At 45.9% G+C, this 26,087-nt stretch overlaps 1 protein-coding gene and 1 long non-coding RNA gene across 8 annotated transcripts in view; one reads left to right on the top strand and one right to left on the bottom strand.

Moving 5' to 3' along the window:
- LOC140611769 (uncharacterized) overlaps nt 1-26,087 on the top strand; it is a 192,139-nt gene that overhangs the window by 47,633 nt on the left and 118,419 nt on the right. For 4 of the 7 annotated variants that reach the window (XR_012012958.1, XR_012012961.1, XR_012012959.1 and 1 more), the window contains 2 exons: nt 20,428-20,504; nt 23,434-23,510. This is a non-coding gene — a long non-coding RNA (uncharacterized lncRNA). The remainder of the gene's footprint in view (nt 1-20,427; nt 20,505-23,433; nt 23,511-26,087) is intronic. The other 3 variants (XR_012012964.1, XR_012012962.1, XR_012012963.1) reach the window with 1 other exon arrangement.
- LOC140611560 (uncharacterized) lies at nt 1,433-20,207 on the bottom strand. Its single transcript, XM_072788228.1, has 10 exons — nt 20,140-20,207; nt 17,437-17,494; nt 8,024-8,063; nt 7,207-7,291; nt 6,774-6,882; nt 6,270-6,386; nt 4,541-4,734; nt 3,893-3,949; nt 2,983-3,176; nt 1,433-2,750 (listed from the first exon to the last, which is right to left on the bottom strand). The coding sequence occupies exons 1-10, from the start codon at nt 20,205-20,207 to the stop codon at nt 2,383-2,385; spliced, it is 1,290 nt and encodes a 429-aa protein (XP_072644329.1). The 3' UTR covers nt 1,433-2,382.

Here is a 26,087-nt window from a genome sequence, read left to right as displayed (position 1 = left end):
CATTCTGTGGGTTGTCTTTTAGTTTTGTTGAGCGTTTCTTTTGCTGTGCAGAAGCTTCTCATCTTGATGAAGTCCCAGTGATTCATTTTGGCTCTTGTTTCCCTGGCCTTCATGGATGTATCTTGCAAGAAGTTGCTCTGGCCAAGTTCAAGAAGGGTGCTGCCTGTGTTCTCCTCTAGGATTTTGATGGCTTCCTGTCTCACATTTAGATCTTTCATCCACTTTGAGTTTCTCTTTGTGTACGGTGGTGTGAGAGAATGGTCCAGTTTCATTCCTCTGTGTGTGGCTGTCCAATGTTCCCAGCAGCATTTATTGAAGAGACTTTGTTCCAGTGGATGGTGTTTCCTGCTTTGTCGAATATTAGCTGACCATAGAGTTGAGGGTCCACTTCTGGATTCTCTGTTCTGTTCCATTGATCTCTGTGTCTGTTTTTGTGCCAGGACCACACTGTCTTGATGACCACAGCTTTGTAGTACAACTTGACATCCAGCATTGTGATGCCCCGGCTCTGGTTTTCTTTTTTAATATTCCCCTGGCTACTTGGGGTCTTTTCTGATTCCACACTAATCTTCAGATGATTTGTTCCAACTCTCTGAAGAAAGTCCATGGTATTTTGATAGGGATTGCGTTCAATGTGTAAATTGCCCTGGGTCACGTTGACATTTTCCCAATAAATGAATTCTTCAAATCCATGAGTATGGAATAGTTTTCCATCTCTTTGTGTCCTCCTCAATTTCTTTCAGACGTGTTCTGTAGTTTTTCGAGTAGGGATCCTTTACCTCTTTGGTTAGGTGTATTCCTAGGTATCTCATCCTTTTGGGTGCAATTGTCAATGGGAATGACTCCTTAATTACTCTTTCTTCAGTCTCATTGTTAGTGTATAGACATGCCACTGATTTCTGGGCATTGATTTGGTATCCTGCCACGCCGCTGAATTTCCTGTATGAGTTCTAGCAATCTTGGGGTGGAGTCTTTTGGGTTTTCTAGGTACAATATCATGTCATCTGCAATGAGGGAGAGTTTGACCTCTTCTTTGCCAATTTGAATGCCTATTATTTCTTTTTGCTGCCCAATTGATGAAGCTAGGACTTCTAGTACTATGTTGAGTAGCCATGGTGAGAGTGTACGTCCCTGTCGTATTCCTGATCTTAGTGGAAAGGCTCCCAGTGTTTCCCCATTGGGAATGATATTTGCTATGGGCTTTTCGTAGTTGGCTTTGAAGATGTTGAGGAATGTTCCGTCTATCACTACAGTCTCAAGAGTTTTGATCAGGAATGGATGCTGTATTTTGTCAAATGCTTTCTCTGCATCTATTGAGAGGATCATCTGGTTCTTGTTTCTTCTCTTGTTGATGTGATCCATCCCATTGACTGCTTTACAAGTGTTGAACCAGCCTTGCATCCTGGGGATAAATCCCACTTGGTCATGGCCAGTAATCTTCTTAATGTATTGTTGGATCCTGTTGGCTCATATCTTGTTGAGAATGTTTGCATCCATGTTCATCGGGGATATAGGTCTATAATTCTCCTTTTTGGTGGGGTCTTTGGTTTTGGAATTAAGGTGATGCTAGCCTCATAGAATGAGTTTCGAAGTATGAATGGACCTAAAGTACCACGATGTATAATTTAAAAGCAACAGAGTCAATTTTTACAAAGTTAACTTATCCTTTATTACAAATAAAATTTATGAAGCAATTATAGAGGTTTACAAAAAACACAAAATACAGAAACAGCACAATGAAAGGGGAGGGGAAGGCTTCAATTGTGCTGCAGCCATCACAAGCTGCTGCTCGGGGGCCAAGGCTGGTGGCTCCACTGAGGCAGGTGGCAGTCCGGCCCTTCGATGAACTCGAGAGCCGGCACCGGGACATGCTCCTCCTTCTGGGGTGGCCAAGAAGCAGGTGGCTCCTCCAGGTCGGGACAGTGAATCAAAGGTATGACCCCCAGGTACTTTGGCTTGACCTCAGCAGCTGGCATCTCAGCCCAGGCTTAGCTTTCAGCACCAGCAGCTGGGACCGGCTCGATCACCTCAGGCCCAGGAGCTTCAGCAGGCCCCACAGTCAGCCTCGGGGCGGGGCTCTTGCCACGATGGTTCAGGGTGTTGCTCGGGGTCCGAAGCCGGTTGCTCCCCTGAGTGAGGTGGCTGCTCCAGCACATCAATGACCTCGATAGCTGGTGGTGGGGCCCGTTCGGCTTCCAGGGCTCCCAAGGGTGCAGGTGGCTCTTCCAGGTCGGGACAGGGATTCAGAGATCTGACCACCACATACCTTGGCCTGAACACAGCAGCTGGCATCACGGTTTGGGCCAAGCCCTCAGCTCCAGCAGCTGGGACCAGCTCCATCACCTCAGACCCTGAAGGTGCAGCAGCCCCCACAGTCAGGGCTCAGGCGGGCTCTTGGGGTGGTTCAGGGTGTTGCTCGGGGTCTGAAGCCGGTTGCTCCACTGAGTGAGGCGGCTGCTCCGGCACATCGATGAGCTCGATAGCCGGTGGTGGGGCCCATTTGGCCTCCAGGTCTCCTAGGGTTGCAGGTAGCTCTTCCAGGTCAGGACAGTGATTCAGAGGTCCGACCACGTATCTTGGCTTGAACACAGCAGCTGGCATCATGGCTTGGGCCAAGCTCTCAGCTCCAGCAGCTGGGACCAGCTCCATCCCCTCAGACCCTAAAGGTGCAGCAGGCCCCACCGTCGGAGCTCGGGCGTGCTCCTGGGGTGGTTCAGGGTGTTGCTCAGGGTCCAAAGACAGAGTATCATCTCCAAGAAGACAAAGTATCATCACCAGGATGGACTTTCCACGTCCCTCTCAAATCAAGGACACTCTTCCCACCGCTCAATGTGTGTGAGTGCAAGAGCCCTGGGAGGTCTCCCCAGACTGCAGCCCGTGGGGATGGGGTGTGAGCCTACCCACTGCTCCGGCCCAGCAACACGGAGGCTTGATCTGTGTGACCCACCCTGTCCCCAACTCGGCCACCCCAGTCCTCCTCACCTCCACCCACAAACTCCGCTTGATGGAGATTTCTGAAACGCCAAAGGTAACACACGGCACGACAGTCGAGCACTGAGCCTGGCAAGTACTGCCCCGTGAAGTTCAGCAGCTTTGTCAGGGCAGGAAATTCTGGGGGATCGTGGAAGTCCTCCTCATAGTAGTCCAGCCAGATGGTCAGGAAGGAGGACATGGTGCTGGGGAGGGACAGGTGGGCAGAGGCGTCAGAAGACAGAGCTCCCTCACGCAGAGGTGTCCCGGGGAAGCCCTGCAGGAACCGGGGCCCTCGGCCTCCCATGCGGGGCTGTCGGAGGCCAGTGCTGCTCCTTGTCCACCTGTCACCTGGCGGTCCAGTCTGCCACAGCCCTGCTCGCTGAGGAGGGGCTGGCACAAAGCCTCTGTGCATGGGAGCCCATGACCAGCAGTGTGACCATCACTGTTTTTCCTGGGGAAACTTCCCTCCCGTGGGTCTGCCCTGCCTCACTCATGAGGGGCCCCCAAGGGGTGTCCTTCCACTGACTCTAATCTCCCACGGGGCGGGGGCCGTCTGGTCCGTGAGCCCTCACTGGCTCTCCTGAGCACCTGCCGTGCACCCGGGTCCAGGTGCCACCAGATTGGTGAGTGCGATGCTCCCCACACCCTCTGCTCTGGGTCCCAGGTGTGGGGCAGACAGAGGGTTGGGGGGATGGGCATGGAGGAGGTCACCCTTTGGTGTCCCAGTGCTCTCCCACAAAGCCCACATCCCACCCACGGCTCTCCTTTGCTCTTTTCCTGAAGGGGCCTTAGACCCTTACCCTGTCACAGGAATTGCAGACGTGTGGGGTGAAGGGTCGAGCAGCCCCTCCAACCCACAGCCCCCTCGCGGCCCTCCTGGAGAGGGAAGGCTCCCCTGCATGGTCCAGAGCTCACTCACATTTCCCACTGGTCCAGGATTCCTTCGTTCTTGCAGGAAGCTACGATGTATCGATATCTAGAGGAGGGCAGGGGGCATCACATGAATCGTCCTGTGGACCCGATCTCTCCTCATAGCTGCTGTCACCTCTGAACCCCAACTAGTCCAGAACCCTGGGGGGCCGTCAGCTCTGTGCGTGTGGCCATGGGCAGCTCCTGGAGAAGCACCTGCACCTGCTGGCACTTCCTGAATGCTTGAGGAATGAAAGGGCTCCGGCCAGGCCCATGGCTGATATCCGAGTGGGCCTGGGCGCCCAGGTGTCCCCAGGGACCCCTACTCCGAATGCCCCAGGATATAGACCCCAGATGGACTCAAAACTCCCTTTCAATGGCAAAACAGGCCAGCTCAAGACCCTGGTGACGGTGAGGAGGCGGCACAGGCTTTGTCATGGGGAGAGAAGACGACTGATGAGCACAAGCACAGCCCCTCTAGCCGACCTGCCACAGGCCAGGCACCGGGGGCTGCCCTACAGGACCCGACTAGGCCCTGTGTGACTCTCCTCCAGTCGGAGGAGCAGCCCAAGGGACCGGGAAGTTAAGCAACATTCCCCAAGACTCCCAACCAGTAGGTGGCCCATCCCACTGGGCTGTGGAGGGTCAGAGTGCTCACTTTGCAAACAGCAGGTCCAGCACCTCTTCAGGGGTGCCATATTCCACCAAATAGTTAAGGAATTCAAATATGGACAGGTTATCAAAGCGCAGCAAGGCGGGCACCAGTTCTTCTACCTGCTGCTCCAGCAGCTCCCTCCGGCTGGGGGTGGTTGGGCAGATCCGATTCTTCCTCAGGGCTGAGGCCCTTTCAGCCTGAGGTGGGACAGAGGGGATGTGCAGCCTGCACTGTAGCCTCCAGGAGACCTGGGAGTTGGAGCGCAGACCACAGCCCGAGCTCTCAGTGGCTGCAGGGGGCGGGGGGGGGAAGGAGTGCCCACAGCAGGGACACGGGGCTTGACGCCTGCGGCTCAGTCACTTAGCATCTGACTCTCAGTTGTGGCTCAGGTCATGGTCTCAGCATCCTGAGATCCCACCCCTGGCAGGCTCTGCGCTTGGGGCAGAGTGTGCTTGAGGAGCCTGTGTCTCCCTCTTCTGCTTCCTGCTGTCTGTCTCTTAAACTGACAGACTATCCAATAAAGAAATAGTTTTAGAGGATAAATTTTCAAAAAAATTTGGATCAATACAAGGATCTCAAGTGGGAGGGGTCAGTATCCCAGGGCCGCTTGTCAGCTGAGTTTTGACAGCACCTCCCTGCATTAACGGCTTCACCCCTTGAATTTGACCACACGCCCCTCTCTCGAGGTGCCAACCCGGAGACCTTTCCTTGGGTGGGAGGGCCCAGGGTGTGAGGGCTGCAGGATGTTCAGCACCGCCCTGTGATTTGGCAACAGAAGGGAATCGCATCGAAGTCCTGCATCAGTGAAGGGCTCAGTGGCTGTGGGAACCAACTGGCCTTCTGACATGTTGTGCAGCACACGAGGCCCCTGTGCCCGACCCCGGGAGCGGGGGCAGGGATGCGCTCCTTCAAAACCTAACTGCAGAGCGATAGACATAGTACAGTGAGCCCCGTGTCCCTTTGGGGAAAAGTCTCCCAACTCACCAGGACCATGCTCAAGCCTTGGAGAAGGTGGGGAAGGACGTCAGGCCAATGGGGCCTCCTGGGAGCACCAGTTAGGAGAAAGCATAGCACAGTGCAAACTACTGGAGACCGCATGCGATGAGACATGGTGTGTCTCTTCTTAAAAAGTTTTTATGGGCAGCCCGGGTGGGTCAGTGGTTTAGCACTGCCTTCAGCCCAGGGCGTGATCCTGGGGACCCAGGATCCAGTCTGACATCAGGCTCCCTGCATGGAGCCTGCTTCTCCCTCTGCTTGTGTCTCTGCCTCTCTCTGTCTCTCGTGAATAAATAAATAAAATATTTAAAAGAAAGCATTATAAAAAAAGTTTTTATTATTTATTCATGAGAGACACACACACACGGGTGGGGGGGCAGACACACAGACAGAGGTAGAAGCAGTCCCCATTCAGAGAGCCCGAGGCAGAACTCGATCCTGGGTCTCCAGGATCAGGGCCTGGGCGGAAGGCAGGCGCTAAACCACTGGGCGACCAGGCATCCCCTGAAGGCTCTATTCTGATATTCCTACAAATCTGTGCACAGGGACTCTGCATCTGGCCCAGGCAGGGGCAGGGCCATGGGGGCAAGTTTGGGGAGGAGGGGAATCCAGACTCCTGTAGCAGCAGGAGTCTAGGGGGGAGCCGAGGGGAGCAGCAGGCTGGCTTCTGGGACCTGGGGCCCTTCCTGCTGCATCGGGGCCCTGGGTGTCGGGTGGCCCCAGCCCCTGCACTCACCTTGAACCCTTGCAGGTCTCCGTTAGCTGTGCTGGGCTCCTTCCTGATCACCACCGGGGTGTGGGGGATGTCCTCTTCCTCCCGCCTCCGCCGCCACCCCTTGTCCCATGTGGAGCTCTGTAAAGACCGTGTGCGGCAGCCAGGCAGGAGGCCTCAGCGCCCGGTGTGGCCGCCTCGGCTGGGCCGCACACCCAGCTGACTCCATTGCAGACACACCACAGCACAGTTGGCACACACCTCCCCCAAGGAGAGCAAAGGGATGCGGCTGCAGGGCCTTGGGTTAACTCCGGGTCATGTAAGAGGCACTTCAGGAATCCTGTTTCCACCCTGCCCACCATGACATCAGGGTGACCCTGAAGGGGTCACCGGGGAACCTGCTGCCCTGCAAGGTCCTCCAGCCTGGATGCGACCTGCCCACACATCCCTGGTTCCCTGAAACTGAAGAGGAGGGGATGGGGCTGCCCAGGATGGCTGGCACAGGTGGCCTGGCCTGCTCTGTATTACCCTACAGCGCCTCCTGAAAAGCTCCCTGAGGTGTTGGGTTTGACGGTGGCACCAGCGTCTCCAGCATTCGAAGCAGCCGCATCCCTGGGGTTCCTGGTGTTGCTCAAAACTGGGAAAGCCATCAGGGAACATCTTTCAGTAGCAGAAGTCTCCTGAAAGTGAGCCTGAGGTGGGGCTGCACTAGAATGTGGGGGCCCGGGTACAGGGGTTCCAAGTTCTGTTGGCCTCTGTTGTGAAAGAAGTGACCTCACTGCCTGGGACCCCCTCCCTGAGTCCACTCCTGGAGGGAGCTTCAGGAGCAGCGCTCGGGGCTGCCAACGCCCCCCCCCCCTGCAGGCAATGGCCTGTGTGCACACAGTGACACAACCGCACCCCTGTCTACAGGCCCCAGGGCAAGACTATGTGCAGCCAGGGCCCCAGCCTGGAAACACACCTGGGTTCAGACACAACTTTCCATTCTTCCCTGGTTTTCACCCCGGAGAAGCCGTTGTGCCTGTCGGGGATAGTCTGCCTCTTGCCTGTGGGATAGGGATTATCCTAGCAGGTGCTTCCTCCAGATGTCCCCACGCCACTGTGGCATCATATCTGTGACATTGGAGGTGGGTGTCACGTGCAGGCAATACCTCCCACCACATGTTCTTCCTTGGTGTGTACATGCGTCCAGGCCCACAAGGTCCCTGTGTGCACACACGTGGGCACCGTTACCCTCATTCTGGAGGCCCAGAAGATGACAGTCCCACCGGGGCAGGGATGGGCAATAGCTTCCCACAATCCTAGGCTCCTGAATCCAAGGCAAACCCTACAGTAGGTGTGGGAGTCTTGGCCTAGAAGGTGTGAGGCTGTCCTTATCCTGAAACCCTGCCTGTCATGTTACGGGCCATTCCGTCATTTCCACTGGGTGAGCTGTGGACAGCGGTGCACCCAGTGGGTCACCCTGACCTGGGCTCTTCCTCAGACTGGAACGTGCTGGAATGCCTCCTGTCTGGGCTGTCAATGCCCACCCCCACCCCATCACATCCCCATGACTGTAGCCAGTTCCATCCACACAACCTTTTCTCAGCCCCCTGACAAAGGGGAGGGGCAGCCTTGGCCCCCAACGGAGGACACAGAGCTGGCTTCATGCCCCCTTCTGCCTCCTTCCCAGGCTGTGATCCTGGCGAGGCAGTGGGTCTTCACCTCCTCCCCTCAGTGGCCCCCTGGAGCCCCAGCTGCTGCGTTTGTCAAAGCCCCACAGTTTGTCACAGCCTCACCTCCGGAGCTCAGGACCCAGGGAAGCACCAGGCTCTCTTTCTAGGGAGCAATTTGCTCTTTCCATTCCTGATATTTTTCCGTATTTTGTCCATCTTCCCCCCTGGAGCATGAGCTCCGAGAGGGAGGATCTGGTCTGTTTATCAGCTCGGGCACTATCTGTGCTCAGGGCTCAGCAGCTGAAGGAGAAGGTGGGAGGATCCATCCCACCACGGGCCAGCTCAGCGGTGGGAGCCTTATTGACTTGGGGCATTTTAAAATACTTGTGCTTTTCTTTTCTTTTTTTTTTTAAGGAAACTCTGTGCCCGATGTGGGACTCAAACTCAGGACCCCGAGATCAATAACCACACGCCCTTCAGACTGCTCCAGGCAGGTGTCCATTGGTCATTTAAAACTAGTAGACTGATAACTATTTCAGTTAATTTGGTGATCCACATTGCTGAATTACCAAGTGACTCCCCCAATGTCAGTACTGCGTCAGCACAGATTGCCCCACCTGACAGCACTGAGTGGCTGTTCAGATTGGAGACTGAACTCGTTCACGGGGTCTTTCAGGAGCCAGGGTGGCTCCTCCATGGGCCTCCTTCCTCCCTGGGAGGTCATGCACCTCTGCAGCCAGCAGCACAAGGGGAAGACAACAAACACAGGCATGAGGGAGGGGGTCTCCAGCCAGGTCTAGCAGGCCTGCATGTCCACCTTTATGCTCACTCTGTGTGTTATTTATTAGAAGTAGTATTCATTTTTAGGATTTTATTTATTTGTTTAAGAGAGAGAGAGCGAGAGAGAGCGAGCACGCATGATCAGTGGAGACAGGCAGAGGGAGAGGGAGAAGCAGGTGTCCTGCGAGCAGGGAGGCAGAAACCCAGGAATTCTGAATCATATCCCACAAAACAGAGAAAACACATCACCAGATCTGCTCCACAAAACAAACAAAAGGCATCTCCTCAAGCTGAATGAAAATTTTCTACTTGAAGTACAGACTGTATGAGTGAAACGAGAGCAAGATTTGTGTGTGTGTGTGAGAGAGAGAGAGAGTGAGTGTATATGTAAAGTAAATCTTTTTTTATATCAATGCTGTTTTGTATAAACTAAAGAAAGCAATGTCTCAGAGAATCTGCAATAACCAAATTGAAAGCTTCTTGAAAATATGTAACTGCTATTAATTAGCTTCATCTGTTTTGGATTTCAAACCATTAGCATTTGGCCAAGGAATAAAACAACATAGAAACTAGGATCTCCTATATGAGTAAAGAGTTCAGTGCAGAATTTTGAGGGTGAGTGTTTGCTGCTTCACCATTATGATCAAACGGAAACTTCATTCCTTCAGATAAAAAGGGCAATGTTACCCCAGCAATGTTACAGACAGCAACTTTCTTCAACCTATAGGAGGTAGGTTCTTCCTATTTTGGATGAAAGTTTAGCAAAACTTTCCAGAGTTACCCACTGAAGAAGCACAGCCTGACACATTTCTTTCATCTGGACACCGCAGAAGGCTGAAGTATTTACAGCAGATGGTATTCAGTGTAATGTTATCATACCATGGATTATCAAAATATCTCCTTTCATCACCTTTTGTTTGGAGTTCTTTTTTTTAAAAGATTTATTTGTTTATTTATTTATGAGAGAGAGAGAGAGAGAGAGAGAGAGAGGGGCAGAGAAACAGGAGGAGGGAGAAGCAGGCTCCATGCCGGGAGCCTGACGTGGGACTCGATCCCAGGACTCCAGGATCACGCCCTGGGCCAAAGGCAGGCACTAAACTGCTGAGCCACCCAGGGATCCCCTTGTTTGGAGTTCTATCTGGAGTTTTATGTATTTGAAAAATCCAGGATGAATCCTCAGTTGTAGAAGAAAAATAGACTGTGCTCTAAGCTTATATGTGAAAATGCTCCGAGAAGGTTGGTTTGCTCTGACAAAATTCATAGAAGAGCAGTATAACCAGAACAATTCTGAGGTCTCAGGCTGCAGGACTTGAGAGGGGTCGTCACTGGGGAAAGGCAATGTTGATGTGCTGTGTGGTGCCAGAGGAGATAGCATGTGTGAAGGGGCTGGCAACAGGGCCTTTCTGAAAGAACACAGTGGTCTTCAATTTCAGGTAAGGGCTCATATATGCCAGGCTCTGTGCTGCTTCATCTTTCTGACCTTTTCATCCTCATAACAACTCTATGAGATATGTCATGTTATCCACATTTTACAGATAAGAATATAGGGCCTTCGAGAATTGAAGTAAATGACCCAAGGTCACCAAGTGAGTGACAGGAACAGATGTCTTCTTGGGGCTATGCCCCACCATGGTCCACACTCAGTATCTACCCCATATGTCTGTTGACTGACTGGAATCTCAGAGGTCTTAACATCTCACATGTGTAAATGATTGGTTGATACGACCCCTCATCATCCACCAACCTCACAGATAAATCTAGATATTGTGTATATGTGTGTGTGTGTATTAATATTTATATTTATATTTATATATATTTCAAATTTCAGCTTTGCTGGTAGTACCTTACTGGGAACCTCTTGGAATACTAAATGGCTTGAATTATTTGTGTGAGAAAGGATCTTCCTACTATAGCAGGAGGATTCCAAAATGAAAAAAAAAAAGGCATGAAAGATCACCAAATACGTCTGATTTACAGATTCGGTCCCTATACTGTAATCTTCTCTTTGTTCCTGTTCTTTGCTTACAATAATCATCACTGCGTTTTGACTGCACTTCAAGTAGGCTGCTTCTTCAGCCTCTGACTTCTCTGATTACTGGCTCTTGATCTTTTGCTTTTTTTAATTTATGTGCATTAGTCTTTATCCCTTTAAAATCCACCCCAAAATCTGCTAAGCATATACATCTGGAATTTCAAATCTCACCCTGCCCCCCTTCACACATGGACATTTCTTCCTTTCCCTCTTAACCTCATTCATCATACATTTTCTGTTTATAGCTCTGGGACACCTTGACTCTGACACACAAATCAGCTTTTTCCTGAGCTCTTACTAGAACTGTGTTTCTCATTTACTCTTGGGCAGTATCCATCCTTATCGACTGAAGTTAGGAGTTGAATTATCACCAAAATAAAAGAAAAAGAAAGAAGAGATTTTTGTTATTACAGCAGAAATTATTTTTTAATCCACAACAGATGATTTATATTCATCAAAAATTTGTGCTGCTTTCAGCAAACAAGCTTACATATGAAGTCATCAGTTCTGTAAAAGGTGAGGAAGAAAACAACTAATTCAAAGAGAGCATTTTTCCCTCCTTTTTGGTATGCAATGTCAAAAACTTGAACAATTCGTATCAAATCAATTCAGTGGTAGAATGTGGTGTATTACATGAGCATGACTTGTAGTCAGGAGACTTTGGGTCTACTCCCACGATTTATTAGAGTAGCTGTGTGACCTTGGGATAAATTGCTTAAAACTATAATCTGAGTCATTTGTCTGTAAATTTAAGATGTTATTTAACTATGTGACCTTTAAAATTATGGACCTTCTGTGGAGAGTGAAACTTCCCTTAAGCCAGAGTCTTTAAAGGGGAGGCTAGAGTGCTCCCAGATCAATTTCCTCCCGGCCCTAGATCTATAAAGAAACAAATTCAAATCCCCAGTTGAAGCCTTCAGATTTGTTAAAATTAAATACATTCAAATATAATAAGAAATTAACATGAATACTAATGAATGAAAGTCAGGGGAAAACAAGAACAACACATTGAGGTTCTTGGGAATTTATAGATATTGAAATCATCAAATAGTATAAAATAATTATGGGTCAAGTGTTTTAAGAAATTAAAGATTCTCAAAAAAAAGAAATTAAAGATGGAATAATAAATGAAAAAGGGTCAAAATGCAAATCTAATAAAAATACCAGGCATATTTGAAAAAAAAACATTTATAAATAACAGATAATTATTAAAACTAATAGCTTAGTGGATGTGTTAAACAGCGGAATATATGCAGCTGAAGATGGAGTTAAATCTGAAAGAAATACTCAGGCTGTACTACATAGAGACAAGGCAGTAAATACAGAAGAGACATTAAGCTATATGGAGGGCATAATGAGTAATATATATAATTTGAGTTCCAGAAAGGGGAGATAGAAAAAAGGCAATATTTGAACATAGAAGGGCTAAGATCTTCCCCAGACTGACAAAAGGACATGAATCCACAAATAGAGGAAACAAGAGTCCAAATAGATAAAAGGAAAGTCACACCCAGATGTATGATAGTAAAACCAAAGAATAGCAAAGACAAAGAGCAGATCTTAAAAGTAGGCAGAGGGGAAAAAAGTAAATAATAAGGAGGGCAAGTAGGTATCAGTTTCTCAGTAGCAACAATGGAAACCAGAACACAGTGGAATATCTTCAGCGTTCTGAAGAGAAAATGACGGTCAAGCTAGATTCATGGATTTAACAAAACTATTTTTCAAGGACAAAGGCAGTAAAGACACTTTCAGATAAAGATAGATTGCATTTGCAACCAAGAAACCTTATTAAAGGTATTTTTAAAGAATGTTCTTTTTGACGCCTGGGTGACACAGTCAGGTAAGTACCTGACACTTGGTTTTGGCTGGGATCATGATCTCAGGGTCTGGAGATCAGCTCCACGCTCAGCATGGGGTCTGCTTAAGGCTCTCTTTCCATATCCTTCTGCCCTTCCCCCCGCTCTCTCTCAAATAATAAATCTTTAAAAAAAAAGAATGTACCTTAAAAAGAAAAATGGTTCTAGAAACAAGTTTTCAGGATAATACCCTTGGAAGAAAAAAAAAATACCCTTGGAAGAAAACATAGGGGTAAGTTTCCATGATCGTGGATTTGGGGATGGTTTCTAAGATACAACACAAAGAGCACAAGCAACAAACAAACAAACAAACAAACAAAAAATACTGAACTTCAAAATTGAAGATTTTTGTGCTTCAAAGGACGTGATCAAAAACTGAAAGAACCCCCCCCCCCAAAAAAAGGGAAAGAACCTACAGAATGGAAGCTATTATTTGTAAATCATATAAATCTTGTGTCTAGTATTCAGAATTTAGAAATTATACAACTGAACAATGAAAAGACAACCCAGTTAAAAAATGGAGACAAAGAATTGAATAGACATTTTTTCCAAAGAAGATACACAAATGGCCAACAAACACATGAAAAGATGTTCAACATCATTAGTCATTAGAGAAATGCAGATCAAAACTGCAGTGAGATGCCCACTTCATGCTTAGTGGGATGGCTATAATTTTTTTTAATAGAAAAAAAACAAGTGTTGGGTAGAAGGTAGAGAAATTAGAACCCTTGCACGTTGCTTGTGAGAATTTTAAATGGTGCAGCTTCTATGGAAAAAATGTTGGTGGTTCCTTCAAAAGTTAAACATAGCATTGCCTTATGAAACAGCAAATTCACTTCTAGTTATATCCCCCCCTAAATTGAAAACAAGTATTCAAACAGATACTTGTACACAAATGCTCATAGTGATACTATTCACAATAACCACATTATGCTGAGTGAAAGAAGCCAGGCACAGAAGGTCACATATTGTATGATTCCATTCGAAATATCCAGAATAGGCAGATCCAAAGAGACAGAAGATTACTGGTTGTCATTGGCTTGGGAGAGGAAGGAATGCAAAGTGACTGCTTAATTGGCATGGAGTTTCCTTTTGGGATAATAAAAATGTTCTGGAACCAGATAGAAGTGATGGTTGCACAACATCATGTATGTACTGTCACCAAATTATATGCATTTAAATGGCTAACATTGTGAATTTTAGGTTATGAATTTTGCCACAATACAAAAAAGTCAAAGGGAGCCTTGTGGCTCATCCATTTAAGCATCCAGCTCTGGATTTCAGATCAGGTCATGATCTCAGAGTTGTGGGATCAAGCCCTGCATCAGGCTCCACATGGGGCATGGAGCATACTTAAGATTCTCTCTCTCTTCCTCTCCCGCTGCCCCTGCCCCCTATGCTGCCTACATTCATACACAAACACACTCTCTCTCCCCCTTCTCTAAGAAAGAAAAAAAATTTTTTCACAGATGCATAGAAATTAGCAAACATGTAGGTAAATCCAGACATTGTACAATATAAGTGATAATGATAATAATGTCTCATTTGTGTGGTTCTAAAAATGAGCATTAAAGTAGTAGACAACAACAAACATGTGAGTTGAGAAAAAAGTAATCAGAGCATTAAAGTTCTCACAAGACCTTATGAGAGTCATTCACTCTCAAGTGCTTTTGACTGTGATTGACAGTAATGAATGTTTTATAGTCACCCAGTGTACACACATATGTATATGACTGAAACAAAAATTTCTCAAAATAGTCCTTCCCTAACTATATATGTTGTACACTATTTTCTAATCTAGTTAATTTCATTTTTAAAAATGCTAATTGTCTCCCCTTAAGTTGACTCCATCAACCACTAATGGATTGTAACATGCTACTTTAAAACATAACAAAACAAACTGGTATCAAGAGTATGATGGCACCCAAGTAAAGATGTGGGTGAGAAAAAAAATTAAAAAGTCTTGAGTTGTTCACTATCTACTCTGATACTGGGTCAGGAAGCATATGCAAGTGGTGAATTGGCTGTATTTTCCACAATCTTTTGAAGATGTCATCATGTTCCAATATGGTAATCTCCATGGGGCGAAAGTATATTTCTACTAATTCACTGGAAACATTTTAAACAATTCTGAGTTTGTATAACATTCTGTAAATTGTCAAGATAAAGTTCTCTGGAGTATTCAATATGGATGCAAGTAATAGAATTTTTTAAAGATTTTATTTATTCATTCATGAGAGGCAGAGAGAGAGAGAGAGAGAGGCAGAGACACAGGCAGAGGGAGAAGCAGGCTCCATGCAGGGATCCCAACGTGGGACTAGATCCCAGGTCTCCAGGATCACGCCCTGGGCCGAAGGTGGTGCTAAACTGCTGAGCCACCCGGGGCTGCCCAAGAATCTCATATTCATCTCAAATTCATATATGCAAGCAGAATGGTCCATCTCAATTTGAAAAAATCAGAAAAGCTGAATTATGGTCTTACACTTCTTATCCTCTTGTTATTTTGGATAAGTGACTTCATTTGCCCTGGTTTTCTCATCTGCAAAATTAAAGGGAACTTTTAAGTTTTTCCTAAAAGGAAATCTGTGATTCACTCTAACAAGTCTATACAAAACCTTGAGTGCTCTCTCTCTCTCTCTCTCTCTCTCTCTCACACACACACACACACACACACACACACACACACAACTGTATTGCATTAAGATGAAGGAAATTTGGGGCGGCCCTGGGTGGCTCAGCGGTTTAGCACCACCTTCGGCCCAGGGCCTGATCCTGGAGACACAGGAAAGAGTCCCACGTCCGGCTCCCTGCATGGAGCCTGCTTCTCCCTTTGCCTGTGTCTCTGCCTCTCTCTCTCTCATGAATAAACAAAATATTTAAAAAGAAAAGATGAAGGAAATTTAACATCGACCCTTATGAAACGTTCTCAACATTGGCATTAATCTATTTTAAAGTAGGAAGTGACTTTCATCACTGATGATTTATTGGGCATACTATATATTTTCAGACATGATTTTTTATTTATAAGACATTTGTGACTTTTTTAAAATTAGATTTTTGTTACTGCAACTTCAGAAGCTTTACCAGGTTAAGAAAGAGGATTATGCTGGTCTGAGCCTGTACCAGTAAATATGTCCATATTCCATGGTAGCTAAATGGCTCCTGTTTAAATTCTTGTTCCAACTGCTGCAAAGTACCTTAAGGAACAATGTTTGGTAAGGTATGTTTACACAAGAGATACAAATGTCTGTTTTTCCACCATAGCTTTTTGTTCATGTTAGCTTATCATTGAAACTGTCCATGCTCTCAAGTGATGTGTGACTAAGAGATTTGTTATCTTTAGTCCGCTGCTGTCTGGAAGATTTGTACTAGATGAAAGAGTAGAAAAGACACTCTCCACTTCAGCCATTCTGCATTATTTTCAGGTGCCTAATAGCCTTTTGATGATCTTGCTTACTGGGTTTTTAACGTTGTGTGCATGCCTATGTGTGTGTAGAAAATTTCAAACGTAAACAGAGTAGTGTAATGAGCCCCACTTACTCATCACTCAACTTCAACTATGAATATCCTACCATTCTTGTTTTATTTATACCACCCACTCCCCAGCCCCTCTGTTTGATTATTATTATTTTTTAGAGTTTTTATGGTAAAATTTACATACACTGAAATGCACAAATAATTGAACTGTTTTGACAACTAGATACACCTGTGTAACCTGTGCCCTTACCAGAGTTCCATCTCTTGAAAGAATCTTCCTCTGTCCCCAGGTAATTCCTCAAGTCCCCCAAAAGCATCCAGTGGTTTTTCTCACCTTAGGTGAGTTTTGCTTATTCTAGAACTTCATATAAGTGGAAGCATACAGTATTTCTAAACCCTTTTGTGTCTGGCTTCTTTTCTCTTGTGAGATTCAGTCATTTCATTGCAGGGATCAGTACACTAATGCATCCTTTTTATTACTGAGTGGTAAAATAATACCACAGCTTGTTTGCCCATCCTCATGTTGATGGACATTTGGGTTGTTTACAGTTTGGGGCTATTTTGAGTAAAACTGCTATGAGCATTCTTTACATCCTTTTGTGAAGGATATATTCCCACTTATCTTGGACAGTGACCTAGATCTACAGCTGCTGGACTATAAGGTAGGTATATGTTTAACTTTATAAGAGGCTACCCCACCCTGTACCACACTTTTACACTCTCATCAGCAGTATATATGAGTTCTAATTGCTCTGACTCCTCATCAACACTTGGGATTTGTCAGTCTTAAATTTTAGCTACTCAGGCAGCCGGGTGGCTCAGTGGTTTAGCACCGCCTTCAGCCCAGGGTCGAGTCCCACTTCGGGCTCCCTGCATGGAGCCTGCTTCTCCCTCTACCTGTGTCTCTGCCTCTCTCTCTCTCTCTCTCTCTCTCTCTCACTCATGAATAAACAAAATCTAAAAAAGAATTTTTAGCTACTCTAGTGGATGTAAAGTAGTATCTCAATTTAGTGTTAATTTGCATTTCTGTAATGACTAAAGATATTGAGCGTGTTTTCATGAGCTTATCCCTTTGGCCTAATGTATTTTTCACACGTGGTTCCCTTGTCCACAACACTTACTATCTACCACCCTTTTCTAGTTAGCTACTTACACCTTATCTAGTCCTCACCTTATTGAAAGGAATCCTTCCTCCCAAAAAGTTAGGAGTTGAGGAAATCAGCCTGAAAGCTCTATGAGAAACAGTTTTCCAGAATCAGCATCAGCCACTGTCTTTTCGCAGTGCCCTTGAACCTTAAGGCAGGGAAAACTTTTCCTTTACCCTCCTCCAATTCCCACTTTTGGAAATACAAACAGCCCAAGTCGTAGTTGCTCATTCATTTTGATGTTACCGGGTACAGAAGCTCGTAGGGCTGGGACTCCTGTGGAGACAGGGGCATACCATAAAATCTAAAAGGGAGTACCACGTGGAAATTTTATTGAAGAACAGTAAGCACCTCAGCTTCAGTATTTCCCTTTGAAGGGATAATCCTGTGGCTTTCAAGCCTGTAGAGAAATAGGGTGATTACAGTGTACAGCATGAGAAAGAAATACTTCTGGACACCTGGGTGGCTCCGTGGTTGAGCTTCTGCCTTTGGCTCAGGTGGTGGTCCTGGGATCGAGTCCCACAGCGGGCTCTCTGAAGAGAGTCTGCTTCTCCTCTGCCTATGTTTCTATGTCTCTCATGAATAAATAAATAAAACATGAACATATAAACATAAACATAATAAAACAATAAAATGTAAACAGCCTAATAATATATAGAAGTATATAATTTCTTCGGAATATAGACTCTTAAGTTACCATTGACTAGAAAAGCATCGCATTCTCTTGCTGTGCTCTGTAAAGCTTCTTCCTTGACCTGCTCCCAATATCTGCTGAGAAGATAAGCAAAAAATGTTCTCAGGCTTCCCTTAGTCTGACCTCCAGGGATTGCCTGGGGGTCAAGGAGGATCCTGTGTGGGAAGAGAGTAGGACTGCTATCAGAAGGGTTACAATTGATGCTTCTCCTATCTTTCCACCCTCGGTTGCTGGCCTTTTGGTTTCCTCCCATTAAAAAGAAGCTTTATTAGTGTGTTTATAAACAGTTATGCCTCTGAGTAGGTGATTTTGGCACACCATGTATATCCCCTTGTCACTCAACATCCCTATGCATGCTGATAAGCTTTCTGCTGCCAATACCTGCATCCCTTAGCTCTCCCCACAGGAGCATTCTTGGTGCCCGGTGGGCTGGAAGTGCCAGGGAGCTGACATCCCTGGGAACAGCCTCAAACTCATGACAGATGGGAGCTAGTGGCTAAGCCCTCCATCTTTCTTATCCTTTGGGTGAGACAACTCTCGGGTCTGCTCTACACCACTTCCCAGAGTAGCACAGTGGAAATGAGCCCAAGTTCCCCACAGCTATAACATACTCATAAATTCATCTACTGGCTTCCTTCCCTTCCCTGGCTCACTGTCCCCTCCTCCGCCAATGTTTCCTGGGATAGTCTTCCAAATAAACTCCTAGCCTTGGTCCTAGTCTCAGGGCCTGTTCTGGAGAAACCCAATGTAGGCTAGCTTAATAATACCAAGCAAACTCACTAATAAAATATTGGTATAAACATATTGTTAGTAAATCTTCTAATACTTTAAATGGTTCAGATCCAGCGTGGCTAAAGACCTAGCATTCATTTCGTTAAATTTACCTAGCATTATCCCCAAAATGTTATTGTTTCAGAATGCTTCTGAGGTAAAGATCTAGTTTAAGGAGTAATCTCAAAACCAGGGATGTGTGTCTCACATATTTGAGTTTAGATGAAGAGTCAGCGACTTGATTTTTCAAAGCCAATTGGTATAATGTATACTATTGTTTCCCAGCATACTAAGATACTTCTGTGTATAATAAAAGATATCCTCAACATGTTTATATTTTGGTTTTACTCTCTTTAGCCCATTGTTTGGAAACAAAAATGGGAAGGAAGTGTAATTTTGCTGAAGAAAGAGCGCTGATGCTGGTGTATAGGTGTGCATGTATATGGACCCAGGAGTCCTCAGCGTCCCTTGCCCTCCACATACCCACCTAAAATATTTTGGCAAGCTTGGGTTTACGGATGTGTCATGAGTTAAGTTCAGTGAATAACTCCACGTAACATTTTATAGGTCAAGAAAACACAAGAGAAGCACAAATTTGAAACTGTGTCAGGGATTCATGGCACAAGGTATTAGATAGTTTCTGTCACCAAATATGCTTTGCTTCATTATCCATTAAATATTTCATCTTAAATACCAGTTCCAAATCCATAAATTCAGACCTGAGCTTAGTGCCATATGCCCTTCTCAAAATAATTAGCTTCCAGATGCTTTAATATTAATTTCACTGATGCCTTTAGAGAAATTCTTGATGTCTGTTTTTGTGCCAGTACCACACCGTCTTGATGGTCACAGCTTTGTGGCACACCCTGAAACCCGGCATTGTGCTGCCTCCTCCCGCCCCCCCTCCCCCGCAGTGGGTATCTTGGCTACTATTCCCGTGGCCATTCGGGGTCTTTCTGATTCCACACAAGTCTTCAGATGATTTGTTCCAGCTCTCTGAAGAGAGTCCGTGGTATTTCTGAGAGGGATTGCACTAGTTGTGTAAATTGCCCTGGATCACGTTGACATTTTCCCCAATATAAATTCTTCCAACCCAGGAGCATGGAACCTTTTTCCATCTCTTTGTGTCTTTCTCAGTTTCTTTCAGACATGTTCTGCAATGTTTCAGGTAGAGATCCTTTACCCCTTTGGTTAGGTTTCTTCCTAGGTAGCTCATGCTTTTTTTTGGGTGCTGCGGTTGTATAAATGGGATTGACCCCTTCCTCGATGTCCCTTTCCTCGGTCTCATTGTTTGCGTACAGAAAGGCCACTGGTTTCTGGGCCCCGAGTTTGTATCCCGCCACACTGCCAAACTTGCTGTAGGAGTTCCAGCCGTCTTGGGGTGGAGTCTTTTGGGTTTTCTAGGTACGGTATCATGTCATCGGCGAAGAGGGAGTTTAACTTCTTCTTTGATGATTTGAATGCCTTTTATTTCTTTTCATTGCCTGATTGCTGAGGCCATGACATCTCGTACTCTGTTGAGAATAGCAGCGGTGAGAGTGGACATCCCCATCTCGTGCCTGGTCTTCAGGGAAAGGCTCCCAGTGTTTCTCCATTGGGAATGAGAATTTGCTGCGGGCTTTTCGTAGATGGCTTTGAAGATGCTGAGGGACGTTCCCTCTATCCCGGTACTCTGAAGCGTTTGGATCTGGCATGGATGCCATATTTTGTCAAATGCTTCTTCCTCTGCGTCTCTTGAGAGGATCATCTGGTTCTTGTTTTCTCTCTTGCAGATCTGATGAAGCACCTTGAGTGCTCTCCGAGTACTGAAGCAGCCTTGCACCCCAGGGATAAAGCCTACCGGGTCATGGTGAGTAACTTGTTAATAATGTCCTGTTGGATCCCGTTGGCTCGTAGCTTGTGGAGAAGGTGTGCATCCGTGTTCATCAGGGACATCGGTCCAGAATTCTCCCTTTTGGTGGGTGGGGTCTTGGGTTTTGGAGTTAAGGTGACACTGGCCTCCAAGAACGAGTTTGGAAGTATTCCATCTCTTTCTATCTTTCGGAGCAGCTTTAGTAGCACAGGTATGCTTTCTTCTTGAAGCGTTGGATAGAATTCCCCTGGGAAGGCATCTGGCCCCAGACTTTTGTGTCTCGGGAGGTTTGTGTGTTTGTTTCTAGGTGTATTTCTTATTGGGGTTCATTTTGCCAACATAGAGCATAACCCCCCAGGGCTCATCCCATCAAATGTCCCCCTCCGTGCCCATCACCCAGTCACCCCCAGCCCCCCGCCCTCCTCCCTTTCTTGCATCCCTTGTTCGTTTCCCAGGGTTAGGACTCTCTCATGTTCGGTCTCCCTTTCTGCCATCTCCCACTCAATTTTTTCTCCTTTCCCCTCTATTCCCTTTCACTATTTTTTTCTCATCCTCCCCAGAAGAATGAGACCATATGATGTTTGTCCTTCGTTGATTGACTTCTTTCACTCAGCCGTCATACCCTCTGGTTCCATCCAGGTCGAAGCAAATGGTGGGTGTTTGTCATTTCTAATGTCTGAGTAATCTTCCATTGTGTGCAGAGACCACTCGCCCTCCTTATCCATTCATCTTTCGATGGACACCAAGGCTCCTTCCGTAGTGTGGCTGTTGTGGGTGTTACCACTCTAAACCTCGGGGTGCGGGTGTCACGGCATTTCCCTGCATCTGTACCTTTGGGTCACACCTCCACCAGTGCACCTGCTGGATCGCAGGGCAGATCGGTTGTTACCTCTCTGAAGCACCTGCACACGGTTTTCCACTGAGGCTCAGGGAGGGTGCCGAACCCTTCCGCATGCGCTCACAGGGGTTTGGATGCAGGCACCGTCCACCGTCAGGGCACGGCCTTGGGGCGGTGGCTTTAGGGCCTGGGTTGCTGTGCCCCAGGAACCCCGCGAAGGTCCTTGGCTCTTCCTTCTCCCCCTTCCGCCCCCTCCCCCTCCACCCCTACCCCCCTTACTCCCTTACTCCTTCCGCCCCTGCCCCCCTTCCCTCTTCCCCCTTCCCAATCTCCCCAGGCTTGCCGGGAGCACGCCAGCCCCCCCTTGGTCCCTATCAGGTGAGTATGGCTATTTCTGAAATTTTTGAATTTTGAAAGCATTCTCCTTTCACCACATCCTCTCCAACATTTGTTGTTTCCTGTCTGGTTTTTTGTTCCCCATTCTCACCAGTGTGAGGTGGTATCTCATTGTGCTTTCGATCTGTATTTCCGTGACCCCGGTGATGTGGAGCATTGTCTCGTGTGCTTGTTGACCATGTCTATGTCTTCCTGTGTGACATTTCTGTTCGTGTCTTTTGCCCATTTCAGGGTTGGACTCCTGGTTTCTTTGCTGTTGAGTTGAATAAGTTCTTTAGAGATCTTGGATAACTCACGCTTTATCTGACAGGTCATTTGCAAATATCTTCTTCCATTCTGGAGGTTTGTCTTTTAGTTTTGTTGAGTGTTTCTTTTGCTGTGCGGAAGATTCTCATCTTGATGAATGATTCATTTTGGTCTTGTTTCTGTGGCCTTCATGGATGTATCTTGCAAGAAGTTGCTGTGGCCAAGTTCAAACAGGGTGTTGCCTGTGTTCTCCCCTAGAAGTTTGATGGAGTCTTGTCTCACATTTACATCCTTCATCCATTTTGAGTTTTATCTTTGTGTACGGTGTGAGAGAATGGTCCAGTTTTATTCTTCTGCGTGTGGCTGTCCAACGTTCCCAGCAGCCTTTAGTGAAGAGACTGTCTTTTTTCCAGTGGATGGTCTTTCCTGCTTGGTCGAATATATGGTCTTGACAATAGAGTTGAGGGTCCACTTCTGGATTTCTCTCTTCTGTCCCATTGATCTGTGTGTCTGTTTTTGTGCCTGTACCACACTGTCTTGATGAGCACAGGTTTGTAGCACAACCTGAAATCCGGCATTGTGATGCCGCCAGCTGTGGTTTTCTTTTCTAATATTGCTCTCGCCATTTGGGGTCTTTTCTGATTCCACACTAATCTTCCGATGATTTGTTCCAACTCTCTGAAGAGAGCCCGTGATATTTCTGATGATAGGGATTGTGTTCCATGTGTAAATTGCCCTGGGTCACGTGGACATTTTCCCAGTATATGAATTCTTCCAATCCAGGAGCATGGAGTAGTTTTCCATCTCTTTGTGTCTTCCTCAATTTCTTTCAGATGTGTTCTGTAGTTTTTTGGGTAGAGATCCTTTACCTCTCTGGTTAGGTGTATTCCTAGGTACCTCATGCTTTTGGGTGCAATTGTAAATGTTACTGACTCTTTCATTTCTCTATCTTCGGTCTCATCGTTGGCATAGAGAGAGGCCACTGATTTCTGGGCATTGATTCAGTATCCTGCCACACTGCTGAACTTGCTGTAGGAGTTCCAGCAATCTTGGGGAAGAGTCTTTTGGGTTTTCCAGGTACGGTATCATGTCATCGGCGAAGAGGGAGAGTTTGACTACTTCTTTGCCGATTTGAATGCCTTTTATTTCTTTCTGTCGCTTGATTGCTGAGGCCGTGACATCTAGTAGTATGTGAGTAGCCATGGTGAGAGTGGACATCGCTGTCTCTCGTTCCCAATCTTCAGGGAAAGGCTCCCAGTGTTTCCACATTGAGGATGATAATTTGCTGAGGGCTTTACTTTCCGTAGATGACTTTGGAGATGCTGGGAACATTCCCTCTATCCCTGTACTCTGAAGCGTTTGGATCAGGAATGGATGCCGTATTTGTCAAATGCTTTCTCTGCATCTCTTGAGAGGATCGTCTGGTTCTTGTTTCTTCTCTTGCAGATCTGCTAAGTCATGTGGCGTGCTTTCCAAGTGTTGAACCAGCCTTGCATCCCTGGTATAAATTCCACCTGGTCATGGTGAGTAACTTCTTAATGTACCGTTGGATCCCATCGGCTCGTGTCTTGAGAATATTTGCATCCGTGTTCGTGAGGACTGTCGGTCTATAACTCTCCTTTTTTGGTGGGATCTTTGTCTGCTTTTGGACTTAAGGTGATGGTGGCCTCCAAGAACGAGTTTGGAAGCATTCCATCTATCTTTCGGAACCACTTTAGTAGTAATAGGTACGGTTTCTTCTTTAAACGTTTGATAGCATTCCCCAGGGAAGCCATCTGGCCCTGGACTTTTGTGTCTTGGGAGATCTTTGATGATGACTGCTTCAGTTTCCTCCCTGGATATTGGCCTGTTCAGGTTTTCTGTGTCTTCCTGTTCCGGTTTTGGTAGTTTGTGGTTTTCCGGAAATGCGTCCGTTTCTACTCGATTGCCCAATTTATTGGTGTATAGCTGCTCAGGATGAGTTTTAAAGATCGTTTGTATTTCCTTGGTGGTGGTGGTGATCTCTCCTTTCTCATTCATGATTTTATTTTATTTTTTTATTTTCATTTTTTAATAATAAATTTATTTTTTATTGTTGTTCAATTTGCCAACATACAGAATAACACCCAGTGCTCATCCCGTCAAGTGCCCCGCTCAGTGCCTGTCACCCATTCACCCCCACCCCCCACTCTCCTCCCCTTCCACCACCCCTAGTTTGTTTCCCAGAGTTAGGAGTCTTTATGTTTTGTCTCCCTTTCTGATGTTTCCCACACATTTCTTCTCCCTTCCCTTCTATTCCCTTTCACTATTATTTATATTCCCCAAATGAATGAGACCATATAATGTTTGTCCTTCTCCGATTGACTTATTTCACTCAGCATAATACCCTCCAGTTCCATCCACGTTGAAGCAAATGGTGGGTATCTGTCATTTCTAATGGCTGAGTAATATTCCATTGTATACATAAACCACATCTTCTTTATCCATTCATCTTTCGATGGACACCGAGGCTCCTTCCACAGTTTGGGTATTGTGGACATTGCTGCTAGAAACATCAGGTTGCAGGTGTCCCGGCGTTTCATTGCTTCTGTATCTTTGGGGTAATATTGTATTATAATCAATTAATTAATTTTTGTTGTGTTGTTTATATATATACATTTATATATATAGTTTGTATTTTTTATTAAGTGTTTTATATGTTTGGTTGCTCCCACATTGGGTGCATAAATATTTATAGTGGTTAGATCTTCTTGTTGGATTGTCTCCTTTATTATCATATGGTGTCATATCCTTCTTTGTCTCTTGTTAATCTTTGTTTTAACATCTAGTTTATCTGATCTGAGTATTGCTACTCCAACTTTCTTCTGACATCCGTCTGTGTGATAAATATTTCTGCGTCACCCCACTTTCAATGTGCAGGTGTCTTCACATCTCAAATAAGTATGTTGTAGGTACTATAGAGTTGGATCTAGTTTGTTTGTTTTTGTCCATTCTGACACCCTATGTATTTTGATTTGAGCATTTAGTCCATTTACATTCAAAGTAATTATTCATAAATATTTATTTAGTGCCATTTTATTACTTGTTTTGTCATTGTTTCTGGAGATTTCTCTGGTCCTTTCTTGTCTTTGTTACTTTTAGTCTTTCCTTCCCGCTCAAGGAGAGCCCTCTAATATTTATTTTTTTTAATTGAAGTTTGACTTGCCCACATATAGTATAACACCCAGTGCTTATCCTGTCATGTGCCCCCCTCAGTGCCCATCACCCAGTCACCCCATCCCCCTGCCCACCTCCTCATCTGCAACCCTTTGTTCATTTCCCAGAGTTAGAAGTCTCTCATGTTTTGCCACCCTCTCTAATTTTTCCCAGTCATTTTCTCTCCTTTCCCCTATAATTCCTTTCACTTTTTCTTTTATTCCCCGTATGAGTGAAACCATATAATGATTATCCTTCTCAAATTGACTTACTTCACTCAGCATAATACCCTCCAGTTCCATCCACATTGAAGCAAATGGTGAGCATTCTTCCTTTCTAATATTTTTTGAAGGGCTGTCTAGTAATCATGAACTCCTTTAGTTTTTGTTCTGTGTCCTTCTCAGCCTATTGATAGTGATATTATTAGCTTGGAATGCCTGAGGCACTCACCTGGGCCCCCACTACCTATGGCAAGTCCCCACAGACATTTTCCCATCGAGAGCCAATATTATGGTTGGCATGGCCCTTGTGGCTCTTATTATTATTGGAAGATGTATCTCAGCAACAACTATCAAGGGACTTTGAAAAAAGAAATTTATTACTCAGAGATCTTGGAAGGCATATGGCATGCCCAAGAGCCATCAAGCAAGGTGTCAGGTAGAGATTACAGACCTGGGTACTCTCCTTACTGAGATTGAGGGTAGGCTACCTAGGATTTCTTGGCTTTACTCTTTACTCATAAATTTAAAACAGAGCAGGAATTAGGGCACAAGAGGTGATAGCAGAGTTCCTTAAGTGGTCAATAATCTAGATTGCCAAGGACTTTCTAAAAAGGAAACTCAGATGGGACACCCTGGTTCCTTTTCTTATCTAGTTGTTTTAGCAGTAGTTGTATCATATAGCTGGCAATATGTTTATTCAAAATA

This window comes from Canis lupus, chromosome 20 (assembly GCF_048164855.1).
Source record: "Canis lupus baileyi chromosome 20, mCanLup2.hap1, whole genome shotgun sequence".
Taxonomy (NCBI): Eukaryota; Metazoa; Chordata; class Mammalia; order Carnivora; family Canidae; genus Canis; species Canis lupus.
Note: the sequence above shows the minus strand (reverse complement) of the source record. Positions and strands in the feature narration are given on the sequence as shown.